We start from the raw sequence: 23,190 nt of genomic DNA on the forward strand, positions 1-23,190 counted from the left end.
TGGACCGGGCTAGGGTAGAGTTCAACTCACACTCTATGGCCGGATGAACATGTCGAAAAAAAAAAATCCTTCGTGCACTTCGCTTTCTCTCGTGTCTCTGTTGATAAGCTCCACTTGCACTTCCACATTCGCATGGAGACCAAGGTAGGGCTGTCCTTGCATCATAGCTAATCTTTTTTCAAGTGCTGATCAATAAGATGAGTTGCTGTCGGGAGCTCGACCGCTCTCTGAACGATCTTTTGATCGATTCAGTTTCCGTGCCTTTTGACTTCCCCAATTTGTGGAAGGAAGTTGTGAGCAAGTGTGGTAGCATCTTGCAATGGGAAGCAACTTTTAGAGGCAAGGGCGCTGCGCAAGACATGTGCAACACCGTGATGGATGCTTACCTTCTGGTTTACCATCTCATCTCACATCCGTGCAGCAACACGCCCCTAGTGAAGGTCAACGGGAAGGAAATTTGGGAAGGTCAACAGATCATGGCTGTGTACTCCCTTCAAGGTACGATTCTAGAGAAGCACTTGCTCAGCAACGTGATGCCTGCTTTCTCTCAGGTTAGCAGTGGCTCCACTATTCAGACGTACGTCCGCTCCTGGCGCTCTTTTCTAGTCGCCGTCGTCAACATCAAAACCGTCTTCTCATCGCTTGCCGACAAATGGTCTCTGCTGAGCTTGGAGGACAATCCGTTGGACAGGACGGAGGACATTGCGTTGAGGAAGTGGTCAAGCGTGGTGCTGACACCAAGGATGGTTTCCCAGCTCCGCAAGGATCTCCGCGCGCTTCTAGCAGACGAGCGTGCTGGTTACGGTTCCCCGGACCTTTCCTTTGCTGTGGAAATCAAAGATGAGCTGTCGATGCTCCCCGATTCAAACTACTATCGAAGTGTCGTAGAGGCAGACTATATTCGCGACATGTGTGATTACTGCCGGTTAAAAGTCCGCGGCGTCGCTGAGTCTGATCTCTTTGCCTATGCAAAGCTGTGTCTGGGTCTGATTGAGGAGGAGGTGAGGCGCGCAGAAAAGTTCCTCATTTCTAAGGACCACGCGGTGGATCGCCTGGTGGAAACGTTGGTAGACGATCGCATATCTGTCTTTGAGTGCGGCAAGTTTTCTGAGTGGCTAAGCTCGCTTGGTCAGCCCGAGACGGACGAGAAACTGCAGACGGTGTTCCATCTTCTGTGGTGGAGCAAATGTAAGGGCGCACCTCTCATGGAGGGAATGTTCAAAGAGAGCGTAGCACAGCACACATCTACTGCGCTAAGTGGGGCAGTGTGCGCCGCAGGCGAAGGTACTGATGCGTACGCCGCCGTTATCGAGTGCTTCATCTCTATCATTCGAAAGTACCGCGATGTCGTCATGTCTGTTTTCGACTACAATGGCTGCATGCTGGAAGCGATGGACGATGGGCTGCGGTGCGGCTTTACGACTCTGCGTTCCTTTAGCTACAAAAAGCTTTCTGATCGGCTGGCAGCATTCTTCAATGCGATTCTAGGGAACGCAGGATCCACGAAGCTCTGCCTCGAGGACGTGGTGAGCGTGTACTACTTTTTGCCGGACGCCGAAAACTCTGCAAAGGATGCTTTTCTTGTCTCATATCAGAAACATCTCGCCAAGCGACTGCTCTTACACCACTATGACGAGGAGAGAGAGCAGCGCTCGATGGAGCAACTAGTGCAGATCAAACAGAGCCCTATCCTTTTCTGCTGCCGAAGTATGCTGAAGGCAACCAGTACACAGAACATCTACGTCGGCGCTTCGAGCGTGAATGGGGTAAAGGTAAATCCAGCTTTACTCTCGAGAGGAACGTGGCCGAGCCTTCCACACACCCTGGCAAGATCAGGTATATCTGATTCCGTATTGCGTCAGATCGAAGGCGCACAGCGCATCTGCAGCGAGCGGCGGCATGGGCAAAAGATCGAGTATTCCGCACCGTACTCCTCCGCCGTGATACGGATGCTCCGACCAGCAGGGTCGACTGCAGCGGGAGACTCGGTTCAGTTGAAGGTATCGTTTTTGCAGATGTGCATCATCGATCACTTCAACACGAAATCGCAGTGGACGGTGAAAGAGCTATGCGAGCTCCTCCAAGTGTCGGAGGTGGAGTGCGCCTTTGCCCTAGATCCGTTGATAAGTGCCACAGTTCTCAAGCTTTCGGGAGCAATGGGGCCGAGCTCAGTCGTATCACTCGGCACATGTGATAGCTTGATCGGTGACATGATCAACGTGATGCCGTTGGAGTTTCACAGCTTTACTCACCGCGTTGCTGTCAAATCTCAAGAGCAACGTATACTTCAGGGCGTAGCAAAGGCAAATCCTCAAAGGATGGAAAGCCAAGTCGTGCATACACTGAAGCAAAGTGGATCGAAGACGGCTGAGGAGCTAATGACATTTCTCACCGCTGCGAAGGACCCTCTTACAGTGTCGCGTGGCGAGCTCAAGCGCGTGCTGGAAAAGCTGATTGAGCGCGGCCTTCTTGTCCGAGATGACTCGCAGCGCAAGTTTGTGTACTCACCGTAGGAGCAGTAACCTTGGATCATCGACAACTGCCTGGCCCATGAGTCTGAGTCCCCCTCACGTACTTGTGGCAGCAGCTGAGACGCTCGTGCAGAGTGCAAGGTGCTGCGGTGCACCACTTTTCAGTTTTGAGTGAGAAGGATTGGTGATGGTACGATGAACTCCTGCGCTCTGTTGTGTTGGCGCTTTTTCACGTCGTCTACTCCCGCTACGGCGGACGCGGGGCACTGACTGGATTTCTCCATAGTTCGTTTGTTCCCTGCTCGAAACTACTATTATTATCCTCATTGTGGTACAGTGCTACTATGATGGGACGGCATCTATTGAAGTTCTCTACTCATGAGTGGCAAGTTTTCTAGCAGTGATTATCAACGAAAGGGAGATGCGGGCACCGACAGACGGCAGAAAAGAAAGCGGAAGGAAAACAGAAGTCCACCAGCGCCGAGATGTGTTGCACGCTTTCGCGCCAACTAAGGTAATTGTAGAGATTAGGTGCTTCTCCGACGCTTTCCTTTGCTGATGCGCCAGAGAATCAAGAGCGCTCTGTGCGTGCCAGCTGATCTGACGCTGTCCTTCTGAAACAATCTTTCTTCCCATGCACTCTCGTTTCAGCCACTACTACTCCCTTTTAACTTCTGCGTTCAGCGCATTCCTTATCCTTGCCAGATTCTTTTATATTTCGCTCAGTCCAGTTCTGCCCCCCTTTTCCTTGTTCCCGCCCGAGGGACTACGGCAAAAATCATCCCTGAGTTCTACTGCGTTACAACAGACAGTGATATGCAACACTGACGCGAAGGCCGCGCACGACCTCGGCAAGGGTCAAGTGTTTCTCGTGGATGCGTGAGAGACACCTGAGTGTCGGCGTGAGCACATTGACAGTGCGTATCTTTTTCCCTTCTCGGCGTTTCACGTAGAGCAGGTTTTGAACACCGCAGGTAAGAGTGCCACTCTCTGCGTTTACTGTGCTTCAGGTTGCTCCTCGCCCGGAGGCAGCAAGGCTGTAGAGTTTCAGGAGAAGGCGGCTTGCATATGGGGCGATGTGTCCATGCACAGCCTCCTTGGTGGCATGTCCGCATGACGCATAACGGGCTATCCCGTTGTCGAGGACAAGAAAGCCTCCCTTTCCATCGCTCGGCAAGCCCATCTGAATGCCAATATGCTCATCATCTCCAGGCCGCTGCTCTCACTTCTACCAAAGCAACTTTATCCTTGTTCCACTCTTTGTTAGGTGGGGCCTATTTTTCTCTGGAGCCACCAGCTTTTGCGGGATGGCGTTGCTGCATGAGAAGCTTCCGTACAACTGCTGAGGGACACAGTGAGGAAAGGCACCACAAATCCATCGTACACCCCCTCATCGCTCTCCAAATAAAGCACGAGCCACACAATCGATGCATGAGTTGTGGAAACGACACCGATTATTGCGTATGCCTAATGTCTTTATTTCTTTTGCCGACTCCTTGAGTTTTCCACTTATTCTTCCTGAATGGAAATCAAAACTAGAAGATCTATGAGAACAACGAGTAACACTTGTCTCTCTTAGAGCCATACGCACTATCAAGTCTGCACACGCTATCGTGGACTTGCTTACTGGTAGATGTCACTCACAGGTGTGTGTCTCCTCCTCCCTATGGTCATAGAGCTGTGTGTGATACCCTGGGCGGCGTCAGTGTTTGCTTGCTAGAATGCATCGTCTTTTTCTTCGTTTTCCCCTTTTTATTCTTCTTCCACTTTCTGCACTCCAACTTTACCCACTCCCTGCCTGCGCGCTCGGCCTTTTTCAACGCATTCTCTTGTATCCACACACTACCACGATGCGCCTTCGCTCCTTTTCCTGGATTCACAAAGCAAAGTGGCAAGAACGAGACCCCTCCGTCTCGCGTGCCTTTAGAGAAACAAAATCACAAAAGATTCACTACAGTCTTTTCTCTCAAAGCGCAGCTGGGTTGGATTTGTTCTTCGATGCTTTCTCTTGCCCCTGATGATGCCGGCTACCACACTGTGGTATTAGGGTCCAGTACCCACTCTTTGCGGGGACGCCAAGAGTCTGCTGCCTTCCCTCGGGTACGGTTGCAGGCTCTGGGTGCCGTCGGACAGGTCTGAGCTGACGCTGTGCCGAAGAGACGTGGGGTCAAGATCACGTTCGGACCAGCTCACGAATCGTGCCGACGTTTCAGCACATATACCGATCCGCCTACTGTTTTTCTACCTTTGCTGCGCTGCAGTGATGTCGAGGGCAATCCTGGACCTGTCCCGCACTGCGTGCCGTGGAATTGGAGTGGAGATGAGCAGCACCAAACGATGTTGGTTGACCGGTTCCTTGGCATAACTGTGGTGCAACAGGTATAGATGAACTGTGATTGTATGCGTGTACTTGAGGGCTTGTAGAATGATGCATTGGTGGAAGAAAAAGAAAGCAATTCAGCCATAGAGCCCGAGCTTACATTCCACTTTACCCAACCCACTGCAGGCCCATCGCCCGGTACGAAACAGCGGGACACGCGCTACAGCAACGCGCCGACCCAGTCACCCGGGCACCCCCCCCCCGCCACAAACGCTACCCACCCGACCCCGTCCCCCGGGCAGCCTCGCTCCCCTGGCCATTACGCTGGCCGCCAGCAACCCGCTCACCACACGGGTGGCACAGGCGCGCCCACGGCCGCAGGGCGCACCGACGCAGCGCCGTCCACAACCGGACCGCCGACGTCAGCAGCGACACGCCGCCACGACTCCCCCCCCCCTCGTCTTTCAGACACCTGTCCCTACCATCGCCAAGGGCGGTTCGGCATTGGCAGGGATAGGGGGCTGCCTGGCCTCCCCGCCGAGCGGGGGGCGGGCCCTGATACCACGCTAGGACCTTTCCTCATCATCGTGGCCAAAGGGCTTTAGGCGAAATGCAATTAAGTGCAGTGCAACCACACTGCTGCGAAGGGTATTGCATTGTGGCGTAAGCAGATGCACACAGTCTTCACTGCGTATTTAACTGCTTTGAGAGGGAAGAAACATCACAGTTCTTTCTATTTCGTCTGTGATGCGAGGTGAGCTCCTGCACTCACCTCATTGCCGACTGCTCAATGGATAGAGCGGTTCATAGTGCTATGCGGCAGCCAACACTAACGAAACGAAAAGATCAACACACAAGAACAATGCGGCGGACTTCTAGCCTGTTAGCAATTAATCCAGTGAAGGTCTGATGGGTCGCGATGGAATCTTATCGCGTTCGCTTGTCTCTAGTTGTTGGATGTTGGGCCATTGGAGAGCGCTCTTCACGGGCAATGACTCACATAAAGGGTAGCAGGTGACACTTGCGGCAAGTCTGGCAGACGCTCTCAATGAGCTGCCTTCTTCTGCACTCGGAACATGTTGGTTTTATTCTGAGTGACGTCTATTCACACTTTATCAGATACCTCTCTCCTCCTGTTCTGTGTACTGCTCTTTGTGGTGCACTCTTTCTTCCTCTTCCTACTCATGCATACATGCCAGCGCGTCTGCTTGGCTAGAGCTCGTAGCAGCTTTCCCTCCTTGAGCAGATATTCACTTACCCTCGCTGGCTGCTCGCTTCTTCCACGACCAGCCTGCTGCAACAACTGTTGAGCTCACGAGACCCATACCCCTCCTGCAGCCGTGTCACAACACTTGTTGAGAGTTCAGGGAAGAAAGAACAAGCATAAGTCCCCTTTCTTCAAAAGAAAATGACGCAGGTGCCTTGCGCGACGGTGAAGCTATCTGAGATGCCGAAGGAGATGGAGAACTTTGCCATTTTCTGTGCACAAGAGGGCCTGGCGAAACTGCGAACGGCGCAGGAGCTAGCCAGCTTTATTCGAAAGGAGTTCGAAAGAAAGTATGGTCCGACGTGGAACTGCTTTGTTGGCCGGAACTTTGGTAGCTTCGTCACGCACGAAGAGGGTAGCTACGTGTACTTCTACGTTGGTCAAACCGGTGTTCTGCTTTTCAAGTCGTCTTAGTGATTGTTGCCGATTGACGTAGTGCACGCGCGTGTGGTGTGTATCGCCAATGTTAGCAATGCTGGCGAAGTGAAGCCACTTCATGTCACATCGGTAACCGCGACCCATGCGGGCATTTTTGCAGCTCTTTCATAACCGTACATGGTACCGCTTTGACAAATTTTCTATCCCTTGCATAGGGGCATGGATGATGTAAATCAGTGTGTGTTGGTGTGTGTGTCTCTATGTGTGGATTACACGTGCGCCGCGTGCAGGTAGTCAACGGCCAGATGAAACAGAATAAAGAGGCGAGTAAATTGAAGCCTGTTCATGTGCTGCACCAGCAAACCTCTCTTGTCATGCGTGTGGGGCTTCCTGCGTTGTGTGTGCTAAGGCGCACACCGACCAGCTGATCTCTTTAGAAGAAGAGTCCGACTTTTAAGCCGTTGAGGTACTTTTTTTTTTCGATTTGGGGAAAGGTACTCCGTGTGTGGCATTTGGGACTGCACACAGTCCAAGTTCGATGGACCGACAGTGTGCCGTCAAATATTTTCTTTTTGTGTCGTCTTATGCTATGACTCATACTTGTCTGTTTCTTTGGGAAATCCACTTACTCTCTCCTTCACCCCTTCTCCCCTGCCAACGAACAAGGAAAAAAATGCAGGCAGCAGGGGCGGACGGAGACAGCTGAAATAGGTGTATTTATATCCCGCCGGTTCATTTGTAAGCCGAGCATGCGCGGCGAGTGGCTCACCCCGCTTGGAAGCTCCGCCACGCATGAGTACTACCGCTCTATTCAAGAGAAAGTTATCGTGTGGTGGCGGGAGCACCAGCGCCAAGACCTCCCATGGCGTCAAACGCTCCCTCGTGGCAGTGGTGACGTAAGCGGAGAATTTGCCGGGGAGGATCACCGTACAAGTGCAACGACGCCGCGTTATGATCCATACCGAGTGTGGGTGTCTGAAGTAATGTCGCAACAGACACGCATGGAGACCGTCATACCGTACTACATAGCGTGGATGAAAAAGTTTCCGTCGATTAGGACGCTCGCCGCGTCGACGGAAGACGAGGTCAAATCTGTGTGGGCAGGAATGGGGTACTACCGCCGCGCTATGAACCTTCGCAAAGGTGCGCAGTACCTCCTGGAGTGGTCCAAGGAGCGAGGGGAAACTGCTACGCCTTGTATGCCGTCCTCCCAAGAGGAGCTCTTGAAAGTCCCTGGGATAGGTCCATACACGTCGGCTGCCATTGCGTCAATGTGTTTCGGCGAATCTGTGTGCTCTGTGGACGGTAATGTGATACGCGTCCTGAGTCGTCTCCGCGGCGAGCGAGATTTCGATCCCAAAGTCTCGGCAAATATCAAAGAGGCGACGAGGTGGGGACAAGAGCTCATGGGCAACTCACCCACCACCTCCGCCGTGATTTGCCGAGACCCGAGCGCCTTGAATCAAGGACTGATGGAGTTGGGTGCGTCAGTGTGTCGCCCAGGCGGCGTGCCGCTCTGCATCTCATGTCCCTTAGAGCAGTTTTGCTGCGCCAGCGCGCTAGTGCGGTGTGGTGAGATTGAGGCGATCGAGGGTATCATCCCGGTCCGTGCTGCAAAAATGGCGAAACGCAGCGTGCGCGAGATATGTGTTGTGCACGAGATGTCAGCCGATCGCGCCTGTGACGCCAGGCGTTTTGTGATTGTTCGCCGTCCAGCAGATGGGCTGCTGGGTGGTATGCTCGAGTTTCCTACCGTGAGCGCATCTGCAGCAGATGACGAGGAGGTTGCCGTACATTTGGTGAAACACCCACTGAGCGTACTGACCTGGAAAGCGAAGGCAAGGCCAACAGGCGTCAGGTTGTGTGGAACAGTTCGGCACATATTCAGTCATATTAGCATGGATGTGGAGGTCGTTCACGTTCAATGGCCCGCTGGGACCGACGGGGCTGCCTTGCTCAAGAGAGTCGCAGAGGTGGTGGATGATCACTGCACGGGCGACTACTGCAAGCTATGCCCTACAGCTGCGCGCATCTTCCTAATGTCGGAAGCTGACCTGAGGCAGAGTGCACCGAGTCGTCTAATGCTGAAAGTGCTCCAGAGGATATCGCCTATGGAGGTCAAGCGAGTGCGCGGCAGTAGAGCTGGGACCCTAGCTATTCAGGAGGGTTCTGACATATTGTCTCCGCAGAAGAAGGTGTCGAGAAGAGAGCTGGGGCACTTGTAAACGCATCCTCGAGGACCATCTGATGGACTCAATGCATATACAAATATTTGAAAGAATCATTAGCGCATGGCTGTTTTGCCTTACAATACCCCTTTGCCATCTCACTGTATCCAATCTGGATTATGTCCCTTGGAGAGCGTCGCTAGCGAAAAGGTCTACATGACGGCTGCGTGCAAGGATGAGGTGACTAAGGGTTTCCTATTCGTGTTTTCTTTCGGGTCAGCGCTGGTTTCGTGTGTGAGCGCGTACTCCTCGACCATGAAGGTCTCTGTGGATCGCTAATGAAGTTTCTTTGAGATGCAACGGGATGAGGGAGACCCTCATCCTTTCTCCGCGTCCTTTTCTCTCGTTTCTCCCGCACTTATCTCTTTGGCAAATTTTTTTTTGCCCTTCCGCTCTGCTGTTCTCTCTTTATGCTCATCCGTCTTGTGCTTCTCCGCGCACTGTACACAAAACAGAAATCACAGTCTCTAACAATGCAAAACTGGTACGAATTTGGCTACAACGGATTTCCGTCTGGCGAGCAACGTCGCCGCTTCTATCGCCAGCGCGATGACCCATGCGACAGCGAGGAGGAGCGCGACTACGACGACAAAACAAATGACCGCCCCATCTTCTACTACCCACTTCGGGAGAGTGAGGACGGAGTCCGGTCTTCTTCAGTTTCGCTGTTACCGTCAACCTCATCGGGCGAGGATGATAAAGCTGGGCGTAGGACGGGTGACGAAGTGCCACGGATGCGACTAAAAGGTACTTACACTTCTCAGCGCTCAAGGCGCGCTCGGCAGGCGCCGCACGAGGATTCGTCTTTGCGCTGCCTTCTGCACACTACCTTGTACGAGGACATGCCCGCGTGGTACGGATCCAGCAGCGTTACTCTAGCCTCCAGCTATTCGCCACACGAGATGTACACTCTCCAGTACGGCGGCGCCCCATGTGCTTCTCCCTTCGCTGTATCGAACCAGTTCAGTTTGTGGCGTTGGCGCTTGGCGCCAGTGCCGGCCGCTTCCACGCCGCAGAACGAGGCTGCAGGAAACATCCACTGTCTGCGCCTCATAGATGATCCGTCACTGCGGTCGTGCCTGCAGTGGAGCGCCCTGCACCCAGCGTTGCGTCTTGGTCACACCTCGACGCTGCAGGCACCTCCTCGAATCGGGCACTGTGTCGTGCCTCTGGCATCCCTTGACGCGTTAGTGCTGCAGCACTTTCTCTCTGACCACAGCCACGGCGCGCACGCGACAGAGGCGAGTCGCCTTGGCACCACAGCAGGTCGCTTCGGCAAAAAGGCTCTTGATAGCATACCCGTACTTCTCACAGGCAACAATGTGGACCTTTACGTCTCTCTCGTCATCGGCGGGGCATCGCATCTGGTGGATATGTCCAATAGCAGTGGTGCAGGGAGTCGTCACAGCAGCAGTGGTATTCGCGGGTCAATGCCGGAGGGCGACAGCAATGCTTTTAGAGGACCAAACCTTGGCCGTGTGTCGATTGACGGATCACACATCCTTTCCCACCCCGCGCTGTGCCTCACCCTAATTGCCCACTCCGTTGCTCAGCCACGTCAGCACACCATTTACTTTCCACTTGATGGACCGTCCGTGTCTGTTCTGTCTTCCAGGGCGTTCGCCACGCTCACCCCGTGGCCTGACGCCAATAGCGAGGAGTTGGCCCACCACTCCTTTGCGTACATTGGCGGGACTGAAAACGGCCGCGATCCGCTCTCCTACCTTGAGGTGGAGCTGTTCCAGCTGAATCTCGACACATGGGTATGGAGCAGCAATCTGATTTCCACGTACGGTGTGAAGCCGCCTCCACGTTTCGGACACTCCGTCACGATGGTGAAAGAAGATGCGTGCTTGCTCATGCTTGGCGGCGTCGGGGCTGGCCGTACGTACCTGAACGACCTTCACGTACTGGATCTCAAAACCCGGGTCTGGCGAGAGGTGTTCATCCCGTTCGGCGTCGACTTACCGCGTCGCGCCTTCTTCACGGCAGCAATTTTGGCATTGCCCGACACCCCTCTGCAAGGCAGAAGCGGCGGCGCGCACACCGCTTTTGACGATGCCGATCACACCACGTTCTCGCAACGCGCGGCAGCAGCTGTAGCTCGCCAGTTGACCTTTGCGTCACACTTGGGGCAGGGTACTTCACCACCACCCTTTCTTACGCAGCAAGGCGCTAGCAGCGGAGACGAAGGCGAGGGAGACGACGACATCTGGCCTGCGAGGGTCACGGGTGCACGGTCAAGAGGTGTGCTGGTAGTTTTAGGTGGTGAATGTGAGGGGAAGCCGGTAACCTCTGCGTGGGCGTGTATCTTGCGCAACGGCAACTGGCGTCGCCTTTCTTTCCCTCTCCGCACGCAGCCTCACTTCTCGCATGTGGCGCGCTCTGCTGTGCTGGCCGAGGCGGATGCGGAGCGCGCGAGTCGTCTCTTGTCACGAACTGACTTCCGCACTGCGCTCCAAGCACTGATGGAGCGAGTGGTTCACCCTAGCTCGATCACCACTTTTGATTCTCTTGCCTACTCAGATTTGGCACAGGAACCCTACATGGCCGTGTGCCATGGTTCTCTGGCGCAGGCGGTGCTGCTTCCATCAGACACTGGAGTTGCCCAGCGCCTCGTTCTGAATGGAGGCTCGCAGGGTCCTCCAGTGAGCGTGATGTCGGAGATGAGCTTCATGGGGACGAGTTTGAAGGACGATGTTTCACTGTGGCTGCTGACGGCACAGCAGCAAGGCTCACTGGCGTCTGCGTTCTGCAAACGTGTCCAACACTTGCATATCCTCTTCTTTAACAAGAACGCGGGGCTGTCGCGCGCAGCGCAATCAATTCTGCAGTCTGGAGAAGGTAAGGCAGCACAGCCCGGCTCTCTTTCTGCAGAGAACGTGCGCTTCAATCGCTTTTTGAGTAGTTGTGTGCTGGATGGGCAGCTGATGGAGTGGACGCGACTGGCCCGGAAGCGCCTGCGTGAGGAGTTATGAGCGAGTGGGTGTAGCAAGGTGAAACGCCTACGCGTGTGTACACGGAGGTGCGGTGGCGACTGTCTTGCTTACTTCCTCGATTTGTTCATGACAAACGTGCCTTCGGATCATTCTCCGGCTTTGCTGCTGCATGGAGTCGCCGGGAATGGAGGAGACACGCAACACAGTAAAGAAGCACAATCCAGGGTGATGTACGATTCCCAAGCGGCAGAAGGGGGGGGGGAGGAGTGCCCGCCTTCTCTCTTCCCTTAGCGGCATCAACAAAATTGTGGCACACGCGACATCTACCCTAATCTGTCGTCGCACTTTCTCTTGGCAACGTACACCTCTCCTCATCTCTCGTTGGAGGAGACGGCTGTATCCCCCACATGTATACTCGAATGCACGCCGTCTCTTCGTGAGCTCACGGCGCTACTTTACACTGCTGTATCCGTAACCCTTCACTTTTTCCCCCTTTCCCTGGTTGATGATGTCATACCAGAGCTGCCCCAAGAAGACAACCATGCTGGCGGTCGTCTCCGACCATGTAAAGTCGTTCCGGTCGCTGGTGTACGACACCTGCATCGTGTCAATGACCTCGCGGTGGTACCGAGAGGTGCTGCTGGAGTGCCCAATGAATAGCGTCATGCTGGACATCGGCATCGGCACCGCTACCAGTCTCATAGCGAACCGTGACATTATCGTGAGCAAGAAAATGACAGTGACTGGGGTGGACTACGACTTTGCCTACGTGCGCAGCGCTCAAGTGAATGTCGCCGCGTGTGGCGGTCGGTTGCAGGATATGGTGAAGGTTGAGCAGGCGGATATTCACGCCTACAACAAGTCGCACACGGAGAAGTTCGACATCCTCTATTTTTCCGGTAGCTTCATGATCATACCGTCGCGGGTCGAAGCGCTGCGGCATTGCGTGCAGATGCTCCGTAGCCCAGTCCCCAAGGTGCCGGGAGGATGCAACATCTTTTTCACTCAAACCTTCGAAAAGCGTACGTTCATTGGTCAGTACGTCACACCTCTTGTGAAGCGCATGCTGAAGGCGATCACAACAATCGACTTTGGCGAAGTGACATACGAGGATGAGTTCCGTGCTGCCCTTGAGGAGGCTAATGTGGTGATTGTGCGTGTGAAGCCTATCACGGACTCGTATTATCGGACCCAGACGCTCGTTATGGCTCGTCCACGCGTGACGGCGTAGCCCAAGTGAGTGGTATGACACTCTTCCTCCCTCTTTTTGTTGCAGAGCGAAAGCGAGAGTGCACACTGCGGACTTGATGGAGCGGGAAGTGTTGCAAGTCAACACTGTCATGGGAAAGCGATTGACGCATCACAATGAAGTGCCGCGTTGAATGTGACTAACAGGATGGCGGTCTTTCTGTCAACCTCACACGAGTCTCTACAAAGACCAAAAGGACAAGCATGGTCTCGGTGATGAGAGGGTCGTCTCTCCGTTGCCATGCTGCTGTTTCCCTGTTTCTCTGTCATGGCACAGTAGTGACACAATGGGGAAGCGAAAAAATACAAGGCACACAGCTTGGTTACGTGTACGAAGCACGTATCTCCCTCACCGTGAATACACCTCTCTTCGTATTACTCTCTCACTGCATGCAAACCTCTTCTTTCCACCACCACTCCGCTCGAGCACTTGTACTGCCAGGGACCTTATTCATACATGCATACACGTTTATCCTGCACAAAAAAAGGGGAAGCGTTGTAGTACAAAGAAAACGGCGTTTATTTCAAACATTCTTGACAGCAAGTGCACAGAGCCGGCTGCTCCCATCCACCCTCTCAGCCCCTTCGCGCCAGCCAGCCGGCCATCACAGATCTTCTTTTCTTACGTGTTTGTGTCTTAGACCCCTGCGTTCTGTTTGGTTGGTGCTAGGAAAATAGTGCCTGCACTTGTGTCTAGTTGGTGCTCTCTCTCTCTCTCTCTCTCTCTCTCGCTCAGTTCGTACCACAAGACACACATACGCCTCGCGGTGAAATGTCTGTCCCCGTAACGGAGAGCATCGGGAAGGCTCGGTGGACCCAGGGCGAGGATGACGAGACGTGCCTCGAAGTCCGCATTCCGTGTGTTCTCCCCGACGGCGTGCGGCCGCGCGAGCTGACGGTCGATATCAAGGATAGCTGCATTCTGTGCATCAGTCACAAGGAGACGCGGATCCTGCAGTGGCGCCTGTACGCCCCTGTGAACGATGAGGTGGAGTGGCGCATGGAGGATGACAACATCCTCGTGGTGGAGTTGGATAAGAGGTCCGGCGCACCATGGAGCTGTCTACTTGACCTACAGATGCGCGCCGACGACGAGCTGCTGACATCGATTGCCGAGATCGACCGTATGTTCCGTACGCAGCTGCCCGTTCTTCCCTCCATCGAGGGTGGTGAGGGCGAGTATGCGGCAAAGAAGGCGTCTGATCAAGATGAGGTGGAGAAGAACGGCGAAGCTGGCGGCAAGGAGGCGGGCGGGGAGGACGACCTTGATAAACTGCTTGACGAGGTGGCAAAGGAGGTCACGGGCAAGGAGCCGAAGGAGAACGACGACGAGGACGATAGCACCGCTGCTTTTATCAAGGCTGAGCTTGAGAACTACCGCGTTGAGGAGGAGGAGATTAAGAAGAAGCTGGTGGAAGTTGAGGCCACGCTGAACAACTCAACAGACACCGACGCCACCAATACGGCGAGCGAGCAGAAGAACATCCTGAGTGAGATGGCTCGACTCCACAACCAGTGCCGTGCAATTCGATCGCAGCCGAGCACACTGGAGAACTTTCTGATGTGCACGCAGCTCGACCTGCAGAAGGCACGTGTCAACATTGGTGAGACTGGTGAGAACGAGGAGGAGGAGTACCAGTCGGACGAGGAGCGTGAGCTGAGCGCGACGGAACTCATGACATGCGGTCTGAAGTTCTTCGAGGACCAGGACATCAAGGGCTGCCTGCACTTCCTGCGCCTCGCTGCCATTCACCACAAGCACGAGCAGAGCACGCTACTATTGTACAATATATATAGCCAGCTGCAGTCCCCTCGCGGTGCTTTCTTGCTGATGAAGCGCGCACTCGACGATAGCGTGCCGAGCGCTGCTGTGAATCAGAAGATCGGTGAGCTGTACGACCAGGGAGCACGTCACTTTCTCCCCCTCTTTCCGGCAGCCATTTACTTCTACCAGCGCGCAGCCAAGCTTGGTCACGTTAATGGCATGCTGAGCTTGGCGCAGCTGTGGCTTCGAGGCTCTACCGCGTCATCGATGCTCTCCGAGGAGGAGGTCGAGGCTCAACAGAGCATCTCGAAGTACCACGCTTGGCTGCAGAAGGCAATGGATCGCGGCTGCGGCTCCGCGTACTTTGTGCGCGGCTGCATGCACATCAAGGGTGAACACGGCATGGCCAAGTCGTACGCGGCGGCAAAAGAGTACCTCGACGCCGCGGCAAGCGCTCAACCGGAGATTCTCCGCCGTGCCCCGCAGATTCCCATGATGCTGGAGATGCTGCGTGAGGAGGAAGAGAAGTCCGCGAAGCCGAAGGAAGGGACAACAAGCACGTCGGCGTCGACCACCAAGGCCGCCGCCGCTGCTACTGCCTCCGCTGCGCCAACAGCGTCGGCCAAGACTGCCGACGAGGGTGTCAAGGTAACTTCGTCGGTGGCTCGGTTGAATGCTCTTAGCAGCAAGGCTGACAACTCCTTTGGTGGTAGCGGCGTCATGGCCCCCCGAACCGTGAGCGAAGGCGCCGCCATGCGCGTGAGAAAGGGCTTCAGGGGCGGTTCCCGCAGCAAGTTCTTCTGGGAGCAAGCCTGCGTTGCGAGTGTCACCATGTACAGCGTGTACACTTTGGCGTTCCCTATCCGCATTATCCTTCTCCCCTTTTTCTACTCGGCAATTAGCGGTATCATTGAGCGCATTCCGTGGCTGGCGAATAGCAACGCCGATCTCAGCATGTTTTAGTGCATAGTGGAGTGCGTGCGAGCAACAGAGGCGGGTACAGGGTGGAATGGCAGTAGAAAAGAAGGAAAAGCGAGACGAACAGTGGACCTCCCGATGTGCTGGACGCTTAGTATTCTGCTTACTCGACATCCTCTCTTTCCCATCACCACGATGGCGGTAGAAGAGTGGTGACTTCTCCATGGCAGCTGCACCCTCTCTCTCGTTCGCCATCAAGAATATTCATCACAGAATCGAAAAGGCTTCCTCCGCGACGTTTGTGTGTGTGGTGTGCTAAGACGTTTAAGGTTTGTTTTGAGTGTGTTCCGCATTCGTTGTAGTATATCGAGTTTTTTCTTCAATTCATGTTGTACTCTTCGCATGCTTTTCTTGGACTCCGTCTTCGGCGCGTCTCCTTTGTGTTGCTTCTAGTTTTCACGAAGTCTGAGCTCATGTGTCGCATAGGTGCATGCGCTCAGTCTGATGGACTAACTAGAAGGGAGACCCTAGCAAGACTGATTCGAAAAACAGGTGCAACATGATGAGCGATCAACGTGAGGGGGCAGTCGTGTACAGCCGCTTGGGGGTGGTGCTCGAAGGCGCTCATGGATGGCGTTGGCTCATTTTTGACCGAGCATTGGCATGTGTTTATGCGTTTTTTTTTCCGTGTGAAAGTGTTGGACTGTCCACTGTGTCATGCGCACTATGCAGCCGAAAAAAAAAGGAAGGCAGCCGTTTGTGCTCTCCCTCCCGTTTCGGCACTGCCCATCCATCTGCGTGCGCGTGCGTCCAAGCGATCGATCTGGTTTTTGTTTATGGAAGACGAAATAAACGAGAAGGATATCTAAAGGGGAGCGTTGGCAAGTGGTCAGCCCCCCTCCCCCCTCTCTCCCTCCCCCCCTCCTCCCCCCCTCCCACACCCACACACACACGTCTACGCTGAAAACGTAGAAACAAAGGAGCGACTCTTTCAAAGGCCCTTTCCTTCCTTCCTTCCCTCCTTCACTCCTTTTTGGTTTTTTGTTGCTCCGTTCATCTTTCTTTGTCTCTTTTGTCTCTGTAACGTTAAGCGTAAGAGTTGTAGTGTGTGTGCTTGTGTGTGCGCTTGTGTGTGTGTGTGTGTGTGATTGTGTCCGAGACACCGAGTAGCCAATAAAACGAACAGGTAAACAAAGCAGTAAACACCAGGAGCTGAAGAGGTAGAATCACAAGGGTGCGTCAATGCAAAGCGGTGCGAACGGCGGCAGCGACCTCGATCGTCGTGGCACACCTCCGGCTAAAGTACACCCTTTTCCACTAACTACACGCCGCGCCAGAGAGTGGCGCTGCCGACAATCAGAACGGAAGCGGAGGTGGGGGGTGGGGGAAGGAGGAGGCTTGTGTGCTGGTAGGGCAAAGACGCACGGACTTTACGAGGCTACGCCTTTGCAGGTCCGTGGCTGAACTTTGCCTCCGAGTTCTGAGTTACTTTTCTCACCTTGACGCACCGATGTCCTCCCCAACGTTTCGAGATTCCATACATGAACGCGACTTCTTGGCTAGGCGTCACTGTCGTATCTATGCAATACCGTGTATTAGCGCTGGCAACTGACTCTCTCTGACCACCCCTTTTTGCTTTTCCCTTTGTGTGCGTGTGTGCTGACCTTTTTTTTTTCAGCTTTGTGGTCGCTCTTTTTCCTCCTGCAACTGCTGCTTGACGATCGGGTAACTCACGTACCTCAGCCAGTCATGCGCGGTAGCAAGTCATCTCTTTTTCTCCTGCGCTGCCCGCGGAAGCCCACGGCGAGGCTAATGCCTCTTGTGCGGCCGCTGCCGTTGGTGTGTGCGTTCGGTGGGTCACCAATGTCAGTCGCCCACGGTGCCCTCTCCACTAGCCAACGCTGGCAAAGCGCCACTTTGACTTCAGAAGACACTGCACAGCCGGCGACTCCACTCATGTCCTCGGAGGCGGGCGAGGAACGCTCAAACAGCGATGCGCCTGTGATGGAGCGTGCTGCCGATGCACGCAGAGAGATTTATGAACTGTGGAGCAGCACTGCAAGGGCAGAGGAGCATGTGCAATCCTCGGCCACATCCATGTCAGCAAACGAGACGGCAGCAGCAGAGGCCAAAGCGGCAGAGGAGCGCTGCGAAGCGGTGGCGAGACTCTTAGACAAGCACAAGCTCGACCCAGCGACACCTCGCGAGGAGGATGTTAGCCGCGGACTGGGTGATGCGCTTGACCGCTTACTACTCCTTTGCGTACCACTGTCATCGAGGCACGGCACGGACCTTTTAGTGAAGCTTATGCAGGTTTCTGCTCGACAGGGCCGGCAGTTCTCAATGCGGACCATTCAGCATCTGTTTGCACGCACGAACGGCTACGCTGAAGCTCTCGCAGTCTTTTACGCGATGCGACGCAGCAACTTTGCGATGAGCATGGAGGCGTACCATGCGATGCTCTATTCCCTGCAGCGTCTCGAGGAGGAGGGATGGGCGGCACGCTTCCACGAAGAATTCACTGCTTCGAACGGGGAGGCCATCTCTGAGCAGGCGCTCGACTTTGTTCTGCGCGGTGTCGACAATCAGTTGATGCCGGAGAACAAGCCATGGCTGGGCCGCATCATGTTTGCAGAGGTGAAGGATAGCGTGGCTACGCAGCGGCAGTCGATGAAGTCCTTTGATGAGATGGGGCAACTGTGGGTGCAGCGCTACAAGAAAGGTGGGTCCGCCCCAGAATAGCCTCGCTCTCGCGTACCTTGATTTCCTTCTCAGTGCCTGTGTTTCACGAAGAGTCTGTCTTTTTCTCTTTCGTTTACCCTTGCTCTCTTCTCAGAGGTGTGTTGCGGTGGTGGTGATGGATGTGCACGCGTGCGCCCTTGCATCATGTGTCTCTCTCTGTGTGGTGGATGCATATATCGTTGTGATTGTCGTCCCCTCCTTAGCCCTTTGAGGCGTGCGCTCGTGTGCGCACGATAACACCGGTAAGGCAAGTGGAAAAATAAGCTGCGCCGAATTTGCCGCATCACGCAGCACCTAAGCCGAAAGTAAGCGATGGGTTTCGGCAAAATGGGTGTGCAGATGCGTGACAGCAAATCCGTGATGTTGTTCTGTAAGGGTGTGCAGGAAGCGATCACTCCCTTTCTGCACACGTGTGTGTTGGTTAGTGGATGTAGAGGTTATCTTCCTCTGCAACACAGGTCTTCCTGGAGTACAACAGAGTTGCCTATGTCCGCACAGAGTGGGCACCCCACCCCCTAAAGGACGCACAACACGGTAATCATCGCGTCGATCTGTCGCAGGGTGCAGCTGGCCATTCTTTACTCCGCTCTTCTCGTCTTCTCTTTTTGTCTTTTATTTTCTTCTGCTTCTCTTGCTGTGTTGGCAGGCAACAACGCTTTATTTCTTTCCTTTGTTTTCCGTTGCTCTGCCTGTTGTACACCCAATTTCAAGATACTGACGAGCACATACACAACATAGACGGTCACCTCCCAAGCGGCAAGGAGGAGGAGGAGGAGGGAGGGGGTGGGAAACAGAAGAGGCACAAAGGGAAAGAGGAAGCACGTTAATTCGGTTCCTCTAGAGCGGCGCGGGAAGAAAAAAAAGAGACACTGAACTCAACACACCCGGATGCATGTTGTTCACGCGCGTGTGTGCCCGCACAACAATCCTTTTGCCGAACACTGTCCACTGACTGTTCTTTCCAGCGTCCATAGGTGTCGTTCGACGCATCGACCGATCCACATCCAAAACCCTTTACAGTAAAGCTGCATGCTTTCCTCATTCCTTTTGCAACATCTAGAAATATAGATAGACACAGAGAGGCGCGAGGCATCAATTAATGCCGTTGATGGAGCAGAAGAGAGGGAAGCGCATCTTCACAGACGAGTGTCTTACATACACTCTACTTTCCTCTGACCTTTTTGTGTGTTTTTTTTTCTGTGCTCAGTAGCAGCACGCGGCAGTCTTTCCACTCCCACCGGACCCCCACCCTTTCCTGTTCTGTCTCCACTGTATCCTTGAAGCCCACGTGTGCTCTGCCTACCCCCTACGCTTTGCCTTCGTCCTGTGTTTCTATTTTCTACCGCTTGTTTTTTCGCAGGCGTTCTCTGAAAGTTGCGCGTGGTGGCCAGTGCAGAGCAGGAGCCGGCCCAATATTGCCGAAACGAGGTTGCGACGTGGCGACAATTTCCGTCTTGCGGCCTCTTTTGCGAGGCGCGCACTGCGCGAGAAGAAATTTGTCGGACGTTCGCCAGGGATGGAGCAAAAGAAGCCGATCGCTGCGACCGCTCGCACTAAAACCCCGTCGGTGAACTCTGGAGTCTCGGTACTCCAGAGTCTCCAACGTGAGAATGACACGCTTCGGTCAGAGCTGCTACGGTCGAAGCAGCACAAAACGCAGTTGCAGCGACAGCTGAATGATTTGCGCATAGTGACAGAGCAGATTGTACGGGAGGTGACAATGTCGAGCAAGGAGCAAGTGCGTGCTCTGGAAGAGCGTTGTCGACTCCTAGCAGATCGGCTTGTTGGATCGAAGCGGGAGGAGCAGGTGACCGAGACGGCGCGCGTAGGCTTTCTCCTCCGCTCGCAAATTGAAGAGCGTCAGTTCCTGAGGCGGGGATTAGAGGCAATGCAGGAGGTTTTAGTCGGTGTGGGCGACAGCGCTGCATCTGGATTCCGGAATGGCCAACTGTCCGTCAGCGCTTCTACTCGGCCAGCGGACGAGGGGCGAGATGGAGAAGTGCACACCGGAGACTTGTACCGCTTGATGATGACCGTCTCAGACGCCTTGCATGCTCATACAGCTTCTGCAAAGCTCGAGAAGGCGCGCACCCGGCTGACTCTCGAGCAGGCCGCCTCACTTCTAGACGAGCTGCGGGATGCTGTGGAGGATGCGACGCGCGCTGCTTTTGACGCTGCTGTTCAGACCAGCGTTGTCTGCGACGCGGGCACCACATTGGCGGCTGGTGGTGACGCTTTTCAGCTCTCGTCAATGCTGATGGCTCCTCGTGGCACACCTGCTGCCACCGCACAGAATGCCAGTGGCTTTGCCGACATCACATCCTTTCTTCACCGCCAAGGCGCGGGCGCCTCTCCGTTCGCTTACTCGGCGATGGCGCCATCGCCTTCCGCGCAGCTTAGCTTGGAGCTGGAGTGGGTGTGCGACGTTCTGAAGGCTTGCATGAAGGGCGCAACGGAGGTGCGCGTGCTCCTCGGCGCCGCTGCCGAGGGTCTCAAGGCTCCGCCACTGCAGCAGCGTCGGCGCGTCGCGGGTGACCGCTCCTCGGCGACCGAGCAAGTCCCTCCGCTGGAGTTAACAGCCAGTCCTGAAATGAATGCATTGCTTTGCAGTTTTCTTGAGGATCTCTCCACTATCAAGGAACGGGCCGCCCGACAGCAGGAGGACATGGCACGGCAGCTGGCTCACGAGGTAGAGCGGCACTTCCAGTCCACACAACAGTACGAGGAGCGCGTAAAGCTTCTCGAGGCTGAGTGCGCGCGGCTGCTCTTTTACATGGAGAAGCAGGCGACGCAGAGTCCGAGAGTAGATGCGACAACGCCGACGCCTGCCCGCCAGCACGCGGCGGTGTCCGCGATGCTCATGCCGTCGTTGGTGCCCGTCCAGGACACCCATATCACACCGGAGCGCTACATAGCGACTCGTGATGTGGCGAAGCTGTCTGAGCGGAGACCCGCTCGGCCTCCACGAAAACCGTCGGCGGAGACCTCGCGTGTGCTTCTTGCTGACCAGCGCACCCCTCCTCAGGTAAGCCGCTCGGCAAGGCCCATGGAGGCGCAGAATGCAGCGCTTTCCACCTCGGCTGACCATGCCATAAAAGTTGACAAGCCAGCGCATGCGAACCGCGACACCTCGCCGCACTACTTCCTGCAGGAGTTTTCGTTAGACCGACCCTACTCGGCCTCTGAACAGTCGCGCGCCACGGTGCCTATCGCTCCATCTCCCACGGCTTCTGCGATTTGGTCTGCGTATAGAGATCGAAAGGCCAGGTTGCAGCACCTCACTTCAGAGGCACTGCGGTCACCGCCGGGACTTCACTCTCCACTTCTCTCTCCTGCACCGCCAGCTGTGCATCCCAAGACCCTCACCACGACCACCAGCTCTTCGACTGCCTTCGCACACAGTCTCTCCCCACAGCGGCGCTCGACGACTGTGTCTACGCCGCCACGGCAGCAAGGCACGGCGACGTTTCGCACCGGCACCCCGACACCCGTGCTTTCCTCTGTGTTCTCCACGCCAAAGAGATCTTCAGTGCATCCCAACAACGCCGCGGACGGCTCGGTGTCGCCGCACAACCTCACGCGCGCCGCTGCTGCTCCCCTCTCCTCTGCGGAGCCGCCGCCTGCCATCACAACTGCCGCCGGGCCGCGAGACCCTACTCCCCCTCTCTCTGGCACCCCCGTCACCACCTCGCGTCAAGGGCACAAAACGAGTCGTCATCACACGCATTTACCACACCAGCTTTACGATGAGGCAGCTGCCGACTTTTTTTCCTTTCACTCTACTAGCTTTGGGGCTGCTCCCTCGACACTGTCATCGATGCAGCGACTTCGGTTGGGGTCTTCGCAGATGAGCGACTTTGGCGGCACGGCAGAGATGCGAACGCAGTCTCCTTGGCGACTGGTACAGCCCACATCGAACTCCAACCGCGCTTCACCCGGCGAGTTCACCGTACTGAGGACTGGACGGCAGCTTCACACTCCACCCGGTCCTGTCTCGGGGGTGCTGTTGGGACACGCCTCTAGAGGCGGCGGCGCGGTGGACACCTTCGGACAGGCGGAGACGCCCGACACCCCTCCCATCTGGCGCCGTATCAAAGAGGAGGCGTCCTTTCAACCCCAGCATTCACCCTCTCCAATTGCCGGTGGTGACGCCTCCTCGTTGTTTGGCACACCTTGCGAGGTGCCATGGGCAAATGTATGAGAGGCTGGGTCTTAATGAGTTGTTTAGGGTGGGAGTGGGGGGAGGGAGGACGCAGGAGGAGGGGGGGGACAGCACTCTGTATGTGTGAGACGGAGAGCGACACTCGTCACGTTTGCCAGTGGGTACGTGACTGTGTCCGTGCTGCCTTTCGAGTACAGATGGTTCACACTTGTGTTTGTGTGTATGCCCTGACACGAGTGCCACCGCAGGCACGCTTAAGAGAATTTGAACTTAGGAAGCATTCGCAAGTGTTCTCTTCCCTCCGAGTGAGACGCAGCATGCCGGCACTCGTGCATGCTGGGCGGCGTCGGTGCCTTGTGTGTTTATCTCACGCAGAGTACTCACAGCGGGAAAACAAAGAAAAATATGCGGTCCTACGCGTCTGGTCTTTTCCTAGCGTTCACGACAAGACGTTATACAGGCATGCTTGGCAGAGGGTCGAGACGGCAATACAGACGCACTTTGGCTTCCTACTTTGTGCTCCTAGGGACTTGCCTTCGCGCACTTTTCTACCCCCCTCCCCCCTCCCCACCACCACTGTGTGGCGCTTTCCTCCTTTCTTGACACACGCGACTTTCGAACTTGCACTTTCTTTCTCCTTGAACTGACTCTACTACCTCCTCTCATCTGTGATTGGCACCCCTCGCCCCACACCGATGACATGGGCTCAAATGGCTTCATTCTTTCCTGTGCTGCGCGCATTCATGCGCACC

General features: G+C 55.1%; 8 protein-coding genes across 8 annotated transcripts, besides 2 other annotated features; all 8 read left to right on the forward strand.

The window, feature by feature from the left end:
- Positions 1 to 55: part of a repeat region that runs on past the window's edge.
- Positions 56 to 359: 304 nt separating this feature from the next.
- Positions 360 to 2,513, forward strand: LPMP_282250 (cullin 2, putative; the record flags this gene model as incomplete). Its single annotated transcript, XM_010702263.1, has 1 exon — positions 360 to 2,513. One exon carries the CDS (start codon positions 360 to 362, stop codon positions 2,511 to 2,513), a length of 2,154 nt encoding a protein of 717 aa, XP_010700565.1.
- Positions 2,514 to 4,483: 1,970 nt separating this feature from the next.
- Positions 4,484 to 5,378: a repeat region.
- Positions 5,379 to 6,199: 821 nt separating this feature from the next.
- LPMP_282260 (Dynein light chain LC6, flagellar outer arm, putative) lies at positions 6,200 to 6,472 on the forward strand (the record flags this gene model as incomplete). Its single annotated transcript, XM_010702264.1, has 1 exon — positions 6,200 to 6,472. The coding sequence occupies one exon, from the start codon at positions 6,200 to 6,202 to the stop codon at positions 6,470 to 6,472; it is 273 nt and encodes a 90-aa protein (XP_010700566.1).
- A 713-nt stretch (positions 6,473 to 7,185) lies between these two features.
- On the forward strand, positions 7,186 to 8,661 carry LPMP_282270 (A/G-specific adenine glycosylase, putative; the record flags this gene model as incomplete). The annotated part of the gene is made up of 1 exon (XM_010702265.1): positions 7,186 to 8,661. The coding sequence occupies one exon, from the start codon at positions 7,186 to 7,188 to the stop codon at positions 8,659 to 8,661; it is 1,476 nt and encodes a 491-aa protein (XP_010700567.1).
- A 413-nt stretch (positions 8,662 to 9,074) lies between these two features.
- LPMP_282280 (hypothetical protein) lies at positions 9,075 to 11,642 on the forward strand (the record flags this gene model as incomplete). The annotated part of the gene is made up of 1 exon (XM_010702266.1): positions 9,075 to 11,642. One exon carries the CDS (start codon positions 9,075 to 9,077, stop codon positions 11,640 to 11,642), a length of 2,568 nt encoding a protein of 855 aa, XP_010700568.1.
- Positions 11,643 to 12,108: 466 nt separating this feature from the next.
- On the forward strand, positions 12,109 to 12,834 carry LPMP_282290 (hypothetical protein; the record flags this gene model as incomplete). The annotated part of the gene is made up of 1 exon (XM_010702267.1): positions 12,109 to 12,834. The coding sequence occupies one exon, from the start codon at positions 12,109 to 12,111 to the stop codon at positions 12,832 to 12,834; it is 726 nt and encodes a 241-aa protein (XP_010700569.1).
- A 789-nt stretch (positions 12,835 to 13,623) lies between these two features.
- LPMP_282300 (hypothetical protein) lies at positions 13,624 to 15,579 on the forward strand (the record flags this gene model as incomplete). Its single annotated transcript, XM_010702268.1, has 1 exon — positions 13,624 to 15,579. The coding sequence occupies one exon, from the start codon at positions 13,624 to 13,626 to the stop codon at positions 15,577 to 15,579; it is 1,956 nt and encodes a 651-aa protein (XP_010700570.1).
- Positions 15,580 to 17,538: 1,959 nt separating this feature from the next.
- On the forward strand, positions 17,539 to 18,276 carry LPMP_282310 (hypothetical protein; the record flags this gene model as incomplete). Its single annotated transcript, XM_010702269.1, has 1 exon — positions 17,539 to 18,276. The coding sequence occupies one exon, from the start codon at positions 17,539 to 17,541 to the stop codon at positions 18,274 to 18,276; it is 738 nt and encodes a 245-aa protein (XP_010700571.1).
- Positions 18,277 to 19,792: 1,516 nt separating this feature from the next.
- On the forward strand, positions 19,793 to 22,477 carry LPMP_282320 (hypothetical protein; the record flags this gene model as incomplete). The annotated part of the gene is made up of 1 exon (XM_010702270.1): positions 19,793 to 22,477. The coding sequence occupies one exon, from the start codon at positions 19,793 to 19,795 to the stop codon at positions 22,475 to 22,477; it is 2,685 nt and encodes an 894-aa protein (XP_010700572.1).
- Positions 22,478 to 23,190: the final 713 nt, after the last annotated feature.

This window comes from Leishmania panamensis (genome assembly GCF_000755165.1).
Source record: "Leishmania panamensis strain MHOM/PA/94/PSC-1 chromosome 28 sequence".
In the NCBI taxonomy this organism is placed as follows: domain Eukaryota; phylum Euglenozoa; class Kinetoplastea; order Trypanosomatida; family Trypanosomatidae; genus Leishmania; species Leishmania panamensis.